Here is a 12,836-nt window from a genome sequence, read left to right as displayed (position 1 = left end):
ACTTACTAGTAGGTATCTACTACTAAATCGAACCATTCGTACGTACAAAGCGAGTGTTGGTGGAGCATCATCATATTTAAACAAGTCACTCGCAGTCGTTATTTGAAGTCCAGCAATTGTATTGCATATCATCTTATTGATTTTCGTGTCTGGTTTCCAGAATAAAGGACAACCTGATTATATAACCGCTGCTTATCTACTACCACGAGCATCCTGTCTCCCACTCTTTCTCTCTTTCTGGTTTGAATATCTCCTCTTTCCCAATCCTTATCTCGCTCGCTGGCTCGCTTGCTCGCTGTCCTCTTCTTCTTTCTCTCTCAACTCTGATTGCGCAATAATGAAATAGTCTTCGTCAGGGAATGGGCTTGCTGCTGCTCTCCAGCTCTAAAGATGCAAAAGAAAAGTGTAGAAGGAAAACTTTGGGGGAGAAAATAAGACTAAAAAGTGATAGTACCAGGAGTCACCAAAAACAATTCATACAGAAAAACAAACCCCCCTTTTGCGTTGCCCCTTTATAACGCCCTGCGTATGTAAAGCAAACCTCCCAGGCAAAGTGTGGGAGGACAGTAAAATAAAAATAAAATAAAGAGCTGGTCCGATCTCGTTGCCTCTATTGCGTGCTTCAGTGTATGAGCATACGAACAAAGACGAGAGGGAACAGCTCGTAGATCGCTCATGCAGATCATAAGTGCATCACTGGCCACTGGAAAAGGCCTGGATATCAAAAGTAACGAAAAGCGGAGAGAAACAAAGCTCCAAAACAAGAAAACAGGTCCGTGTTGTCAGCGAGGTGAGGGCAGGACAGGAAGAATCAAGTAGTGGCAACCACAACCCGCCTCTCATATGTTGGCACTCTTGGTTAGCGAGAGTCCTCTGAGGCGAGGACGAAAACGTCCTACTTGTGATTGACTCGATTCGATTCGCGATAACCGTGCTGCTGACGTGAAGTCGTTGCTAGCCTCGAAGCTGGGCCTGACACGGTCCATCGAGGCCCGCATTCGATCGTAGGAAGGCCGGGCACGATCAATGGAAGGGCGACCCTGCATAGGTACATCCAGCGAGATCCTGTGCGCCGTATAATTAGTCGAGTCACTACCATTTTGGCTGTGCTGGTTATATGTCGTCGTTCTCGTGGCTGTTGAGGGGGGGTAGATCGGTCGTAGATCCTCATCGACACTGCCGTAAGCAACATGCTTCGGCATCTTCTTGGACTTCCTTGAGCTCTTGGAAGACTTGGACTTGTCGCTCTTCGTGTCAGCGGTAAGAGGGTCGCCTGTCTCTTCTGTCTGATAGAGGTGAGCAAACTTGCCCATCCTCTCCTGCTCACGAATGATATCCACATCGTAGGGCCAGTAAACTTTCTGTAGAGCCTTGATAGCGAAACGTGGGAAGAGACAAATGACAGGCACTAGGAAGAAACATGCCCAGAAGGTGGCCTCTCCATAAACTTGGGCGGCGGTACCATAGAAGAATGCCGAACTGGTAAAAGAAGTGTAGACACCGGTCCAGAAGAAAATGAATACGTCCGAGATGACGACGATGAGCACCATGAGCCAATCCCACCGGTAGGTATTGATCAGGATGTACATGTTGATGGTAATAACGGCCGGGTGCGCAATATAGGCACCGAAACGGAGGCGATCCTCCAAGCCAAGGCCATTGGCAGTCAAAAAGGTACCAGGCATGAAGAGAAGGTAGGGGACGAAAAAGACCATAATAGACTGATAAACTCCGTCGATCATGTAAAGCCTTTGCCTTATTAGCACAGAATAGCAATATCAGTGAAATGTTACTTACCAGAATTTGAGTTGGGTCCACTCTAGTCGCTCGATGCCACGTCGGTAGAGCTGAGGAACAGCCAAGGATACCTTATCAGACACGTCCTGATCCAGTACACCCATAATAGCGACAGGAATTGATGTGAAGAAGAGATTGAACATAAGGATGTATGTATAATCGAAGAGATATGTTATGTCCATGTCGCAGTAGATCTCATACCAAAAGATTCCGAAGGTCCACACCATGTTTTTGTAGAAGAAGTTGCTAATACTCTCGGCCAAGCGGCGATAAGACCATCGGCCGTGTACGAGCACCAATCTTGATAGGAAGCGAAACTGAGCGATTGCGTAGTCAGAAGACATGGCAGCCTGACGACCTTCGACACCAGCAATACCGACTCCAACATCGGCTTCTTGAATCATAGCAACATCATTGGCACCGTCTCCAATAGAGAGGGTCATGACATCAAGGCCGTTTTTGACCATGGCTACCACAGCAGCTTTTTGGGCAGGACTAACACGGCAGCAGAGGACCGATTTGCACTGCTTGCATAACAGGAGAAATTTCTGTTTCAGTCGATCATTGAGAACCCATCGAAGAGTGAAACCATCAATGACCAGTCCGTGAGTGGGAGCCGGAGGTTCGTGGTTCTTCTTCGCGAGGGCAAGATCATGGTCGCTACCGGTAATGCCAAAGATTTGAAGATTGTCGTCGAGAAGTTTTTCTGCCATTTCGAAGAAAGTCTCGTCAGCAATTTCTCCGGACTCGTCCTCGTCGACCTTCAGATGAATCAACTCCATATCGTTGTTGAGGAGATTGCATGAGAAACCGATATTGATAGCAGTCTCAACTTTGTCACCGGTAAGAACCCAAAGCTTGATGCCGGCATTACCCAAGAGAGCAATGGTGTCAGGAACTCCGTCTTGTAACCGATCTTCAATAGCTGTACCGCCAACAAGGTATAGATCTTGTTCAATCAGCTCGGCAACAGTCTCCAGCTTCTCCTCCCGTTCCTCTAGGGCGGAGGCGGCGGCGTCATGCTCCTTCTTCCAAGCTCGGTAGTCTTGCTCTGAAACTTCCTTGTAGGCAATACAGAGTGTTCGAAGACCCTCACGAGCAAACATTTCAAGATGCTCCGCGGTGTTCTTTCTGAGCTCTTTCTGCTCTCCACGTTTGAGGCGGGAATAAATAATACTGTCGGCACCCTTGCAGAAGAGAATAATTCGTCCATCCGGCATCCGCACGATCGAACTCATTCGCTTTCGACTAGAATTGAACTCGATGGTGTTCAGAATCTGATAATGTCGGTCCTCGCCCATCACGTTAAGGTTGATGCCTTCACCAGAGCTTCCAAGGACAGTAAAGCCCATGTCACGGGCAGTAGCGACCAGAGCTTCTTCGTCGGGAGATTGCGCTTTGAATATCATCTTGGGAGAGTCGCCATCTACCTTCTCAGCCATGACTGTATGACAGAGAGCTAGTGCAAGCATGAAAAACTCGTTGGCGTCTTTTTGTTCGGGGCCCGACTCGCCAGCCAGGTCGGAGACAAAGTCAGGGGCAATGAATGTCAAAGCATCGTCGTGGAGGAACGGATTGTTATGAATACCACGGAGACCGGCTAGAGCACGAACCTTCGCGTCAGCAATCTCAGCACGAACCCGCCTGCCTTCCTTCTCGACATCGATACCAAGTCGCTTTTGCATTCCAGCTTGGGCTTCCGTATAAGCCTCGCCGTATGGTTGTCCATTGATAGTCGCTTTCTTGAATTCCATGACGTTCTGTGTCAAGGTACCAGTCTTATCAGAGAAAATGTACTCGATTTGACCAACATCATCCGAGATGTTCCAAGACTTGGGAATGCATGGTTGATCGATAGGTTCATAGTACATATCCACGTCGTTGTAGATGAAGACAGCCTGCAAGGTACGAACAATTTCTAGCGTGATGTAGAGTGAAATGGGAACCAAATTCTGGAAAAGAATGATGGCAGCCCAAAATGTGATGAAACCACTCATTGCCGGCTTCCCACCGATAGATCCATACTCGAAAAAATGAAGGGAAGCATCGGTCTTCGCCCAAGCAACGCCATTTATGATAGCAGCGAGCAAACACATGATGAGGAGGATACCAAAATTGCAAACAACGTTGAAGTTCATCTCCCTCGCAATACGAGGGCGCTTACTAGGAGTGATACCGGCATTCATCATGATTTTGGTGTCGTGCCCTGTATAAACGACTACGCCAACGATCCATTCGGTATTTCGGAGGTTGCAGCCACGCAGAAGAAGGTTATCAATGGTGATAGGTTCGGTCATGTCCTCGGGTTCGTCGTCTAGGTATCCGGGTACGTGTTGCTTCCATTTAATGGCGCCATTGTACTTGTAAAGATTTGGCTGGGGACCCTCACTCTCAACCACGAACTCGGCACGCTCACAATCTCTGGCATGTTTGAGCGATCGGCCGCAACGCACAGCCTGGCGAACCTTGAGGTTAGTTTCACCATCCAGGTTCTTGGTTTCAACGTAACAAGCTCCGTCAGGATCAGAAGTTGAGAGGATAATGACGTCGGCGGGAAGTTCTTCGTCGTTATAAATGCGGACAAAATCGCCAACATTGAGACTCTTCCATGTGTCCTTCTGGAAGCGAGCACCCGCGGCAGGATGGTGATAGTTGACGATATCCGATTTCATCTGCATCAGAGCAGCTGCGCGCTTAGCATCTTGCTGGTCGGGCATCTCAAAATGGGCGTGTGGCGTAGCCTGGGGTGATGGTGATGGAACAGGGGTCATCTGGATATCCTCTCGGGCAGACATAAAGGACTCTCGTCCGGAGAAAGGCGACGCCATAGACTGACGCATAGACTGCCTAGTTCGATGCGTCTCAACTGAGGGACGTGGAGCATCATCCTCGCTTGGCCCTGCCTTGCGCTTCGCCCTCTCTTCTTTTGCCTTCTTGGACCAGAGCGATTGAGTCGCACGCCAGATTGCACCGAAGAATTTGGAAGTTGCCTTCTTGAACTGACGCCAAAGGGATACGTCGCCCTCCAGAACATTAACATTGTTCCAATTTCGTAGTCGGTGAACGGGGGCATTGTTGAGCTCAATATCGAGAACAGTTCGTCGGTAATCTTCGATGGCATCCTTGATAGCTGTGACTGCGATAATAAAGATCAAAGGCACAGCGTTGAGACCTGGGTTAACTCCACCAAAGATTGGGAAGATCTATACACAAGGTCAAAGGTTATTCACGAGACTATGAGAGAGTTTAGAGGCAACGGTCAACTTACAACCAGGATAACCAAGAACAAGAAAAAGATGTTTGCAACGTTATGGAATTGGAACCACAAATTCTTGGGGACAAACGACAGAGGGGTGTATTTGGCTGTTCGAATCTTGTTTCTGATGAAAGATTGGTTGGGTGCACCGTTCTCATCTAGAAATTCGTTCGGTAGGGGTTGGTTGAAGAACAACATCCGGTTCTCGTGTTCCTCTTCCTCCTCACCACCGTTCTGGTTGTCGGGATTCGCTTGCGGTCGTTGTCCATCGTCACCGGGAGGGTCGGAACCGTCAGAAGGGGGATTCTTTTCATTGGAGCCTGTCTTCTTGTGTCCCATGCGATCGAGAATAGAATTGCGCCTGTTACTGCTGCTATTGACGCTTTTTCTTTGGGTGGCCCAACGCGATCGTTGAGTAGCACTCAGATGCTGAGAATCGTCGGGGGCGAGATGACCGTCGGCGGTTGTTGTTGTGGTCATGATGAAGTCGCGGGCAAGCGCCCGATCGGCCCCTCGATGCCAGCCAGGTTGAGAGAGATGAGTGGGACGGAGTCGAGCGCGGCGGAATACGTCTGGTCAAAAACGGCACGGTGTGTTGTTGTATGGCACAAGGCAGTGTCGAAGAGAATGGAGCAGGTGCAATTGAAGCAACACCAGCTGCTCGTCAGTCAAAAAGTCTATTAATGGCGACGACTGCGTGGATTATTTTATTGAAGTAAACGGCGTCGCCAGGGCCGTTGGGAAGTCGTCAAGACGATGGTAGAAGGGGAGTGAAACGAGAACGTGGAGAGTAGGGTAAAGTTGTTGATGGTGACGAGAGAAGTCTGGATGGCTGGAAGTACGGTACAAGGGGAATTGTGTAAGCAATGGATGGGTCACTATGGAAAGAACGGGGCGGCGAGGCAAGGCAAGGCAAGAAAGGGAAGAAAAAAGCTACGGTGGACTTTGGACAAGACTGCACCCCGTCAGCCAGTTAGAGTGAGCAGCCACCCAAAAAGTCTGAGACTCTAGCAATGGGAAGAGACCAATTCTGGGTGGTACCCGCTCCAGACACGCACTGGGACCACTGAGACTCGCTGGAGAGCGTTGTTGAAGGGGAAATGGGCAGTGGAGAGAGGGTGTCGGGGGCGTGGGGCGAGCAGCACCTAAGCTTGTGGTGGGTGGGCGTGCGTGCGTGGGTTGTCGTGATCCCGACCCATCCGACGCACTCATCTGCTTTGCCCGGAATGTACCCCTTAAGTATCTACTATACCCTGTCAATCTTCTTCCAGGCGACGGGCTGCCTTACCTTACCTCACTTATGCTTTAGGCCCTGCATAGGCACAAAATGGTTAGTGACTTCCATGTTGCCTTTGCGATGAGCGGACTGTCTCGCAGTCATGCTTACTGTACCGGGCTCCCACTGATTTAAAGGATAGACAAGACCGTACTGGAACACCGCTCAGTGCCATTGTTCGTCCATCCTGACACAACAATTACTGCTATCTTCATCTGAACCCCAACACACTAGAGAGGATACGACTCGCTGGGTATCAGCATCAGTACTGACAGTGATAGTGATGTATTGTACCGTCCTCTGCGGCGAGGTAACGGCCAAATACCATGGACAGGCAACCTTCTCACGGCGGTTGTGTCCACTAAACGTCAACGCCACGGATCTAACTCGAGTTTATCTTAGATTCTTTCTCCCCTCTATTTACTGTTTTTGTCAGCACATGCAATCATCGTGTAAACATGAAGATGGTCGGGTCAGCTTTAAGCAGACCATAACTCAGCCCTGGGAACAACACGCATAGGTGTCTGTCTCCCTGACCCTCGGGTGTCTGCTACGGCATTGGCGGCCGCTACAGATCCCCGACGCTAACTTGAGCAAGTGAACGTCTTACGTCCAATTGGAGAAGACGAGAAGCTGCAATGGAACCTCGTCGTCCAGGGATCTGTCATATTCGAGGTACCTTAACAAGACCACAACAAGATCCCATATTGATCAGAAACGATATGGTCAATATATTCGCATCACGCTGAGAGTCACTATCATTACAGCGTCAAACGAAAATTCGGTCCTTCCAGAGCTTTGCCGTCAACTTCAACCTCTCACGCTATGGTGCTGCATATGCCTCCGGCTGGCATTTGCTGGCCCCTTGAAGCATCAATCTACCCCTTGCAAAGGGGGAAGCCTACAATAGGACGCGTCTAAATTTGCCAAGGAGCTTGTCAAGATTGTCCCTGAGTTACCTGTTGCTTGTTTTTCTGCGAAGGGTGTATCCGTACCGTACAAGTGATTATTCCCAGTCTTTCAATGCAGATATCCAACACAGAAAATGGAAATCTCGGGGCCAAAGGTAGGAGTTAGCGATTCTAGCTCCGTTGCCCCCGTCTATCGACTCCGCTTACGGGCATTTCGCTCGTCCGGGCGGGCCGTTGTCATTACCACACCAAACATACATGTCAATTAATACGCAGGTGAGGGTGAGTTTTGACTCTTGAAAAGCAGTTAATAAGCCAACGTCAGTCCGCAAGAGTCAGAGTCTGCGGTTGTTGTCATCGCCGTCACGGCTGCTCTTCGCATTGTATCACGTCCCGTGGTCAAGTAAGCCAGAAGGGGCGGTGTTTCGAGGAGAGTCCTCATCTTCACCGCGTCGGTAAGCGAGGACAACCGTTACCTACATTTTGCGGTGTTGCGGTAGCTCGACGGTAGGCGGAGTTTGTCTTTCTACAACACGGGATACTCTGTGCAGCTAGTATCTGTATCTGTATCTGTATCTGTACCCGTCTGCATATACGTATGTAGCTAATTTATGAGCGGTGACTGCGCAAATTTCCTGACGAGGATCAGGGGACGGAGGCCACACCAGTTGGTAGTTGACAGTGTTTCGAGACGGGATCCTCCACTCTTTTTGTTCTTTTCGACCTTGCGTGATGATCTTTATGGGTTTCAGTCGCTTGGCGGCATCAAGATCCGGTATCGTCCCGTCCTTTGTCGACACTGTAACTTAAATTCGATCTGAGACTGCCTACTATACTAGATAGTAGGTAGTCTAGGTATGGAGGCAATCGAGGTCTCCCTCCTCTTTAAGGTTCTTGGCCTTCCACGACATGGCTGTAGAAGTGATAATGCATCCTCAGCATCTGTCCATGTCTGCGTTGGTCCTCGGGTGATTTCAATAGCCTCGTACATAGAGTAACAACAAGCCTTTATCCAGATCTTCGCGCGGTTACCTCATTGAGTGAGACGACGTAACCTTGGGCAACTATACTGTGCTGCAAGCTCCGCGTACGCAGCAAGTACCCGTAGCTATGGATGGATATTCGACAGTCAATTAGTCTAATGTCCGCTCTGTCCTTTTCGTTCCTACTCAATTCGATGTTCTCGGCTTCTTCTGGTGCTCTCTTGGCATGGCAGTCCTATAGATGATCCTGGGGTATCACGAACGCCTTCCTTTCTCGGATGCAAAACATGATGCTTCCATTTTTCTCGGGCTCCGTAGATCCCGTTATTGGATATCCAGACGTTGGATACAAAGAAGCTACCTCCGTGCTGTCGGATCGGACTCACGGAGTTTAATTACGAGCGAGGGAAGCGCCACATCCTTTTTCTACCGCGCTTATTAGATTGAACATGCTCCCGTCTGCATCATGATCCATCAACGAAGCTTACAAAGATGAATGCAGCGGGGACGATTGTAAATAGCATAGGTTCTTAATCACATTGACTCAATATTATCCGGCCCAGAAGCGGCGACGCCGGTACATTGCTGTATACTGTAAATGGCCTCTGACGGCGATAGACTACGGTCCCACTTCCATGAATCCATGGATAGCGGGTTATAGAAATGCACTAATATCGACGTTTCATGATTCAGCCTGACTCCAAGCTGAATTCGATCAAGTCAAAAGTCTGTGCTATTTCCGAGCCTCTGGCAGAGTTTTCGGATGCACAAAAGGCAGCATTTTGTGCTCTTGCAGCGTTACATTCAAGACTACATGTCCTTGTGCATGAAGGACAGTACCCATGAATGAAGCTGTACACAGATCTTGGATATCTGTATTCATTCTCTACTAGGCACGGGTACTACACATGTACATGGACATTAACGGCCACCATTGTTCCCCCTTGCCCTGCCTCGGGAACACGACTGCCTGCTGTCTCCCTGTTTCGTCAACTTTAGAGGACCCTTGTTAGGGGTCTCCTCTCCTGAGCCTACCATCTGCAGGTCCAAATTTCCAGACTGGACAGAAATGTCAGGGATACGAGTTAAGATTCACAAGCACATCTACAATAAAGCAACTACTGAACTACCTCTACTGTACGTGACACACGTTATGCCGTAGACTAGAGCTCGGAAGAAGAGCTTCTACAGACTCCATTTACATGTCTCGTGACTTGAAGCCAGCCATAAAACATTGGATGGCACTGAACCAGCAATATGGACATCGTTGCTCCAATATTTTTCGGACTTTCAGGGACTTCCTAGTCTAAAGATTCATGGATCCATCAAAGCCCAATCCAGCGCGTTCCTTTTACAACTGTAGAGGAACAATGGATCGGGCTTTGTCAGCCCCGGATTGGTAATTGAGACCGCCATCACTAAAAGAAAGAGAAACTAAAAGAATTCATCGCTATCGGTAGACTATCGATTGACCCAACTCTTGCTTCTGCTGTATTCCATTCCCAATGGATGTCTTTTACTGTTCAACTAGACTACCTAGGTACCTACCTACCTAGACTATGGCCCACATCCAATTCAATTCAATTCAAGGTTACAGCAATTATTAGCATGACAATGGACGCACGTAAGCATTTCCAGGGATCAGAGACAGATCGCATGCCAAACACAAGGATTTAACCCCAATCTTGATTATATGCAATGCTGTGCTGCATGGTGATTTGTGCAGCAATTCAGGAACAGGACGATGGAATGAAGCGACGATCCTCCCTCTCAATGTGTTTTCGGCAGATTTGGCATTAGAACGCACAACCCCTTTTCTTGACTACGAAACACGCAAGTGTCCATGATAGATTAATCTAGTAGCTTAGCTACCTATGTACTATACCCAGGATGACACAATGAGGCTTCACTGGATGGATTTGCCTTGGCTTTGACCCATGAACGCCGCGTATCTCGGGCACGAACTTTTGAGCTAAAAACAACAACATTACGTCTGTATCTTGATAGACACATGGTCAATGCTGCAAACTAGAAGGCCGATAACCCAAAAGATACTCTTCTGGAAATTCTAGTTTCAGGGAAAGGGGCTGAGGGACCGTCAATCGAGACTTGTTCATAATTAGCATCCCGTACTTTGGCCTTAATGCGCCACAGTCAGGGATTGCGCCGCTGTAGGATGAGAGTGTAGATTAGCACTTAGTGATTGTAATTGAACTAAACGGTAAAGATGTAGCTTTGGTGGTTTTGATAGTTATGAGTCCTCTTACGATCTTGATCAGTCAGTACTGCGTAGGTACTAAGTTGATATGGTCCACAGAGTACCTACCGAGCAGTCATAAGACAAGGCCTCTGATTCAGCACTAAAATGCTGCCAGCCACCTTAGCCACACATGGAACCTAACGTTAATCGACAGCAGGCGCCATGAAGTGCTCCCACCCTGTACCTCCAAAACGCGCTTCAACTTGAACCAATTAACGCGGTTGACATCCACTTGCAACTGCTTCACAAGCACTTTATTAGCTATTATTTCTACGAGTGACTTCATCGGATCCGGAGCCTCGAAGTCATTTATCTGATTGTTATATTTTATTTGTTATGCAGGTAGAGGCGATATGTCTCAGAAGACTAAGAATGGAAATATCATGAGCTTCTTCAAGCCCACGACAAGACCTCCAACACAGCAACCCATCAAACCCGCATCACCAAGTCCGCCTTCATCTCCCTTAGAACAAAAAACGACCACTCCCATGAAGAAGATTGTTCCATCAACGCAACAACGTGAGATTCAAGCCTCGGATGATGAAGATGACTTCGGATCCTCATCAGACGATTCACTCGAGGACTTGTCTACTATTATTGGACGAGCACGCCCCGGGAAAACAGCCCAATCTCCCGCTCGTAACCCATTTGGTACACCAAAAGCCAAAAGAACTGCGGTCGAGTTCCATGCATCTCCGTTGGCCATAATATCCAAACACAAGTTCGACCTTAAGGCACTGGCCAAGGATGCTCGACAAGACGATGCCATCACGGCAAGCTCAATGAGAGCAAAAGCTTTCTCTAGTCTGCATGACCAAACAGACGGACAGCAGACGACGGATGATACGTCACAGGATATTATGGAGGGTATTGTCAAAAACAGCACCGGCCAAGATGCACAGAAAGTCATGCGAGCAGTCAAGAGGTCAGAGCCCGGCCAGTCGCAACTTCGATATTGCTTCTTCTCTGAAGAGTACGCCATGCCTCTTTCAAGCGCTGCCCCCAAAAAGTTCAACAAGGGTCCTTGGAGGCTGTTGACTCAGGGCGATCAGAAAACCCGCGAACAACATCTTGCATCTGGAGTGCCACTCACACTTCTTCAACTACAAGGGGGGTTGCCGGAGGAGCTGTTCGACTGGATTTTAGATGACATCTGCGCTCAAAAGTCAGCTCTTGTCAGGCAAGAATACTGCAACCTGATAAGCGACTGCACATATCTGATTGAGTCACGTGTCACGCCTCAACGACTGGAGCAGTTGTTGTATCGCTTCGGTGCCTCCCCTGAGCTTGGGCAATGTAATTCGATGCTGAATCTATCGAAGCCGGGCGTCGAGCCTTATGAAGGTCGCGACTGGTCACCTCTGGGTTCTTTCTTATCACTCATCACGGCCATATCACCATACATGGCCCAGGAGTCTATCGTCTACGCATCACAAGCGCTGCTGCGCATGTCACTCGACAAGTTCCTAACCTACGACCTCAATCTTTTGACCACCTACGAGGCCACCCTAGATACCCTCCTAGATGCTGTACCCCAGCTAAGCTGGGACACCTTTGTGAGTTGTGCTCTGAAGCCGCCCCGTGAAGTCGCCACTGACCTTTTGATAGTGCTTCGAGACATGTACATTGCTGCACACTCTGGTAAAGGCACAATGCGTCAGAACGAATGCTTTGACATGCCTGCCAGTTAGTAAGACGAGAGCCCATGAATTGAGACGACGGCTGGCCGTGGTATTCCTATTCAACGATCCATCTTTGGGCCGCCACCATCCCGACGATGTAGTCACTATTCGTGGAATCATAGAAAGAATGGACCATACCGATTTCTTTGTCGGACCGAAAACGGATTTTGCGGAACTACAAGCCAATGTCCTACTCCTTAACATTGCAGTGGATGACGGTTCGTTTGCACCTTCTGATGATCCAGAACACGAGAAACAGTTCAACCACGACATCGACGAGCTTGCGCAAAGATTAAGGGGGACCTGGCGAAAGATCAATGATTCGGGAATGAAGCTTGCCCGCACAGAAGCAAAGAGTGTGATAGAATGGGTACAGCAACGACTAGCACACTCTGTTCGCACTCGCCGGAAGGCAAAGAAGAGCATTTTCGATCTTCCGGGCCAACAGCAAGATCCGTTCCTTCCGAAACAGCAGGACTATATGAAGAGCTTTTTGCGAAAAGTTCCAGAGGCTGCCTCGGAGGCTGCTCCCGAGCAGACGCCAAAGCAATCACTCTCAGATGTGAAAGACTCCGATGAGCCTCACAGCCCAAACACGATTGTTGTTAAGTTCAAGTGAAAAACAGGGCTACTATGTAAAGGTGCCAAATACGCGACAATTCACTAGATGC

General features: G+C 48.8%; 2 protein-coding genes across 2 annotated transcripts; one reads left to right on the top strand and one right to left on the bottom strand.

Moving 5' to 3' along the window:
- Positions 1-839: 839 nt before the first annotated feature.
- Positions 840-5,533, bottom strand: FIESC28_09976 (uncharacterized protein; the record flags this gene model as incomplete). Its single annotated transcript, XM_031164111.1, has 3 exons — positions 840-1,749; positions 1,798-5,000; positions 5,066-5,533. The coding sequence occupies 3 exons, from the start codon at positions 5,531-5,533 to the stop codon at positions 840-842; spliced, it is 4,581 nt and encodes a 1,526-aa protein (XP_031011822.1).
- Positions 5,534-10,836: 5,303 nt separating this feature from the next.
- On the top strand, positions 10,837-12,784 carry FIESC28_09975 (uncharacterized protein; the record flags this gene model as incomplete). Its single annotated transcript, XM_031164110.1, has 2 exons — positions 10,837-12,124; positions 12,171-12,784. 2 exons carry the CDS (start codon positions 10,837-10,839, stop codon positions 12,782-12,784), a joined length of 1,902 nt encoding a protein of 633 aa, XP_031011821.1.
- Between the last annotated feature and the right edge of the window lie 52 nt (positions 12,785-12,836).

This window comes from Fusarium coffeatum (genome assembly GCF_003316985.1).
Source record: "Fusarium coffeatum strain FIESC_28 chromosome Unknown BRIP53273_contig_275, whole genome shotgun sequence".
Taxonomy (NCBI): domain Eukaryota; kingdom Fungi; phylum Ascomycota; class Sordariomycetes; order Hypocreales; family Nectriaceae; genus Fusarium; species Fusarium coffeatum.
This window is presented reverse-complemented; position numbering and strand designations above follow the sequence as displayed.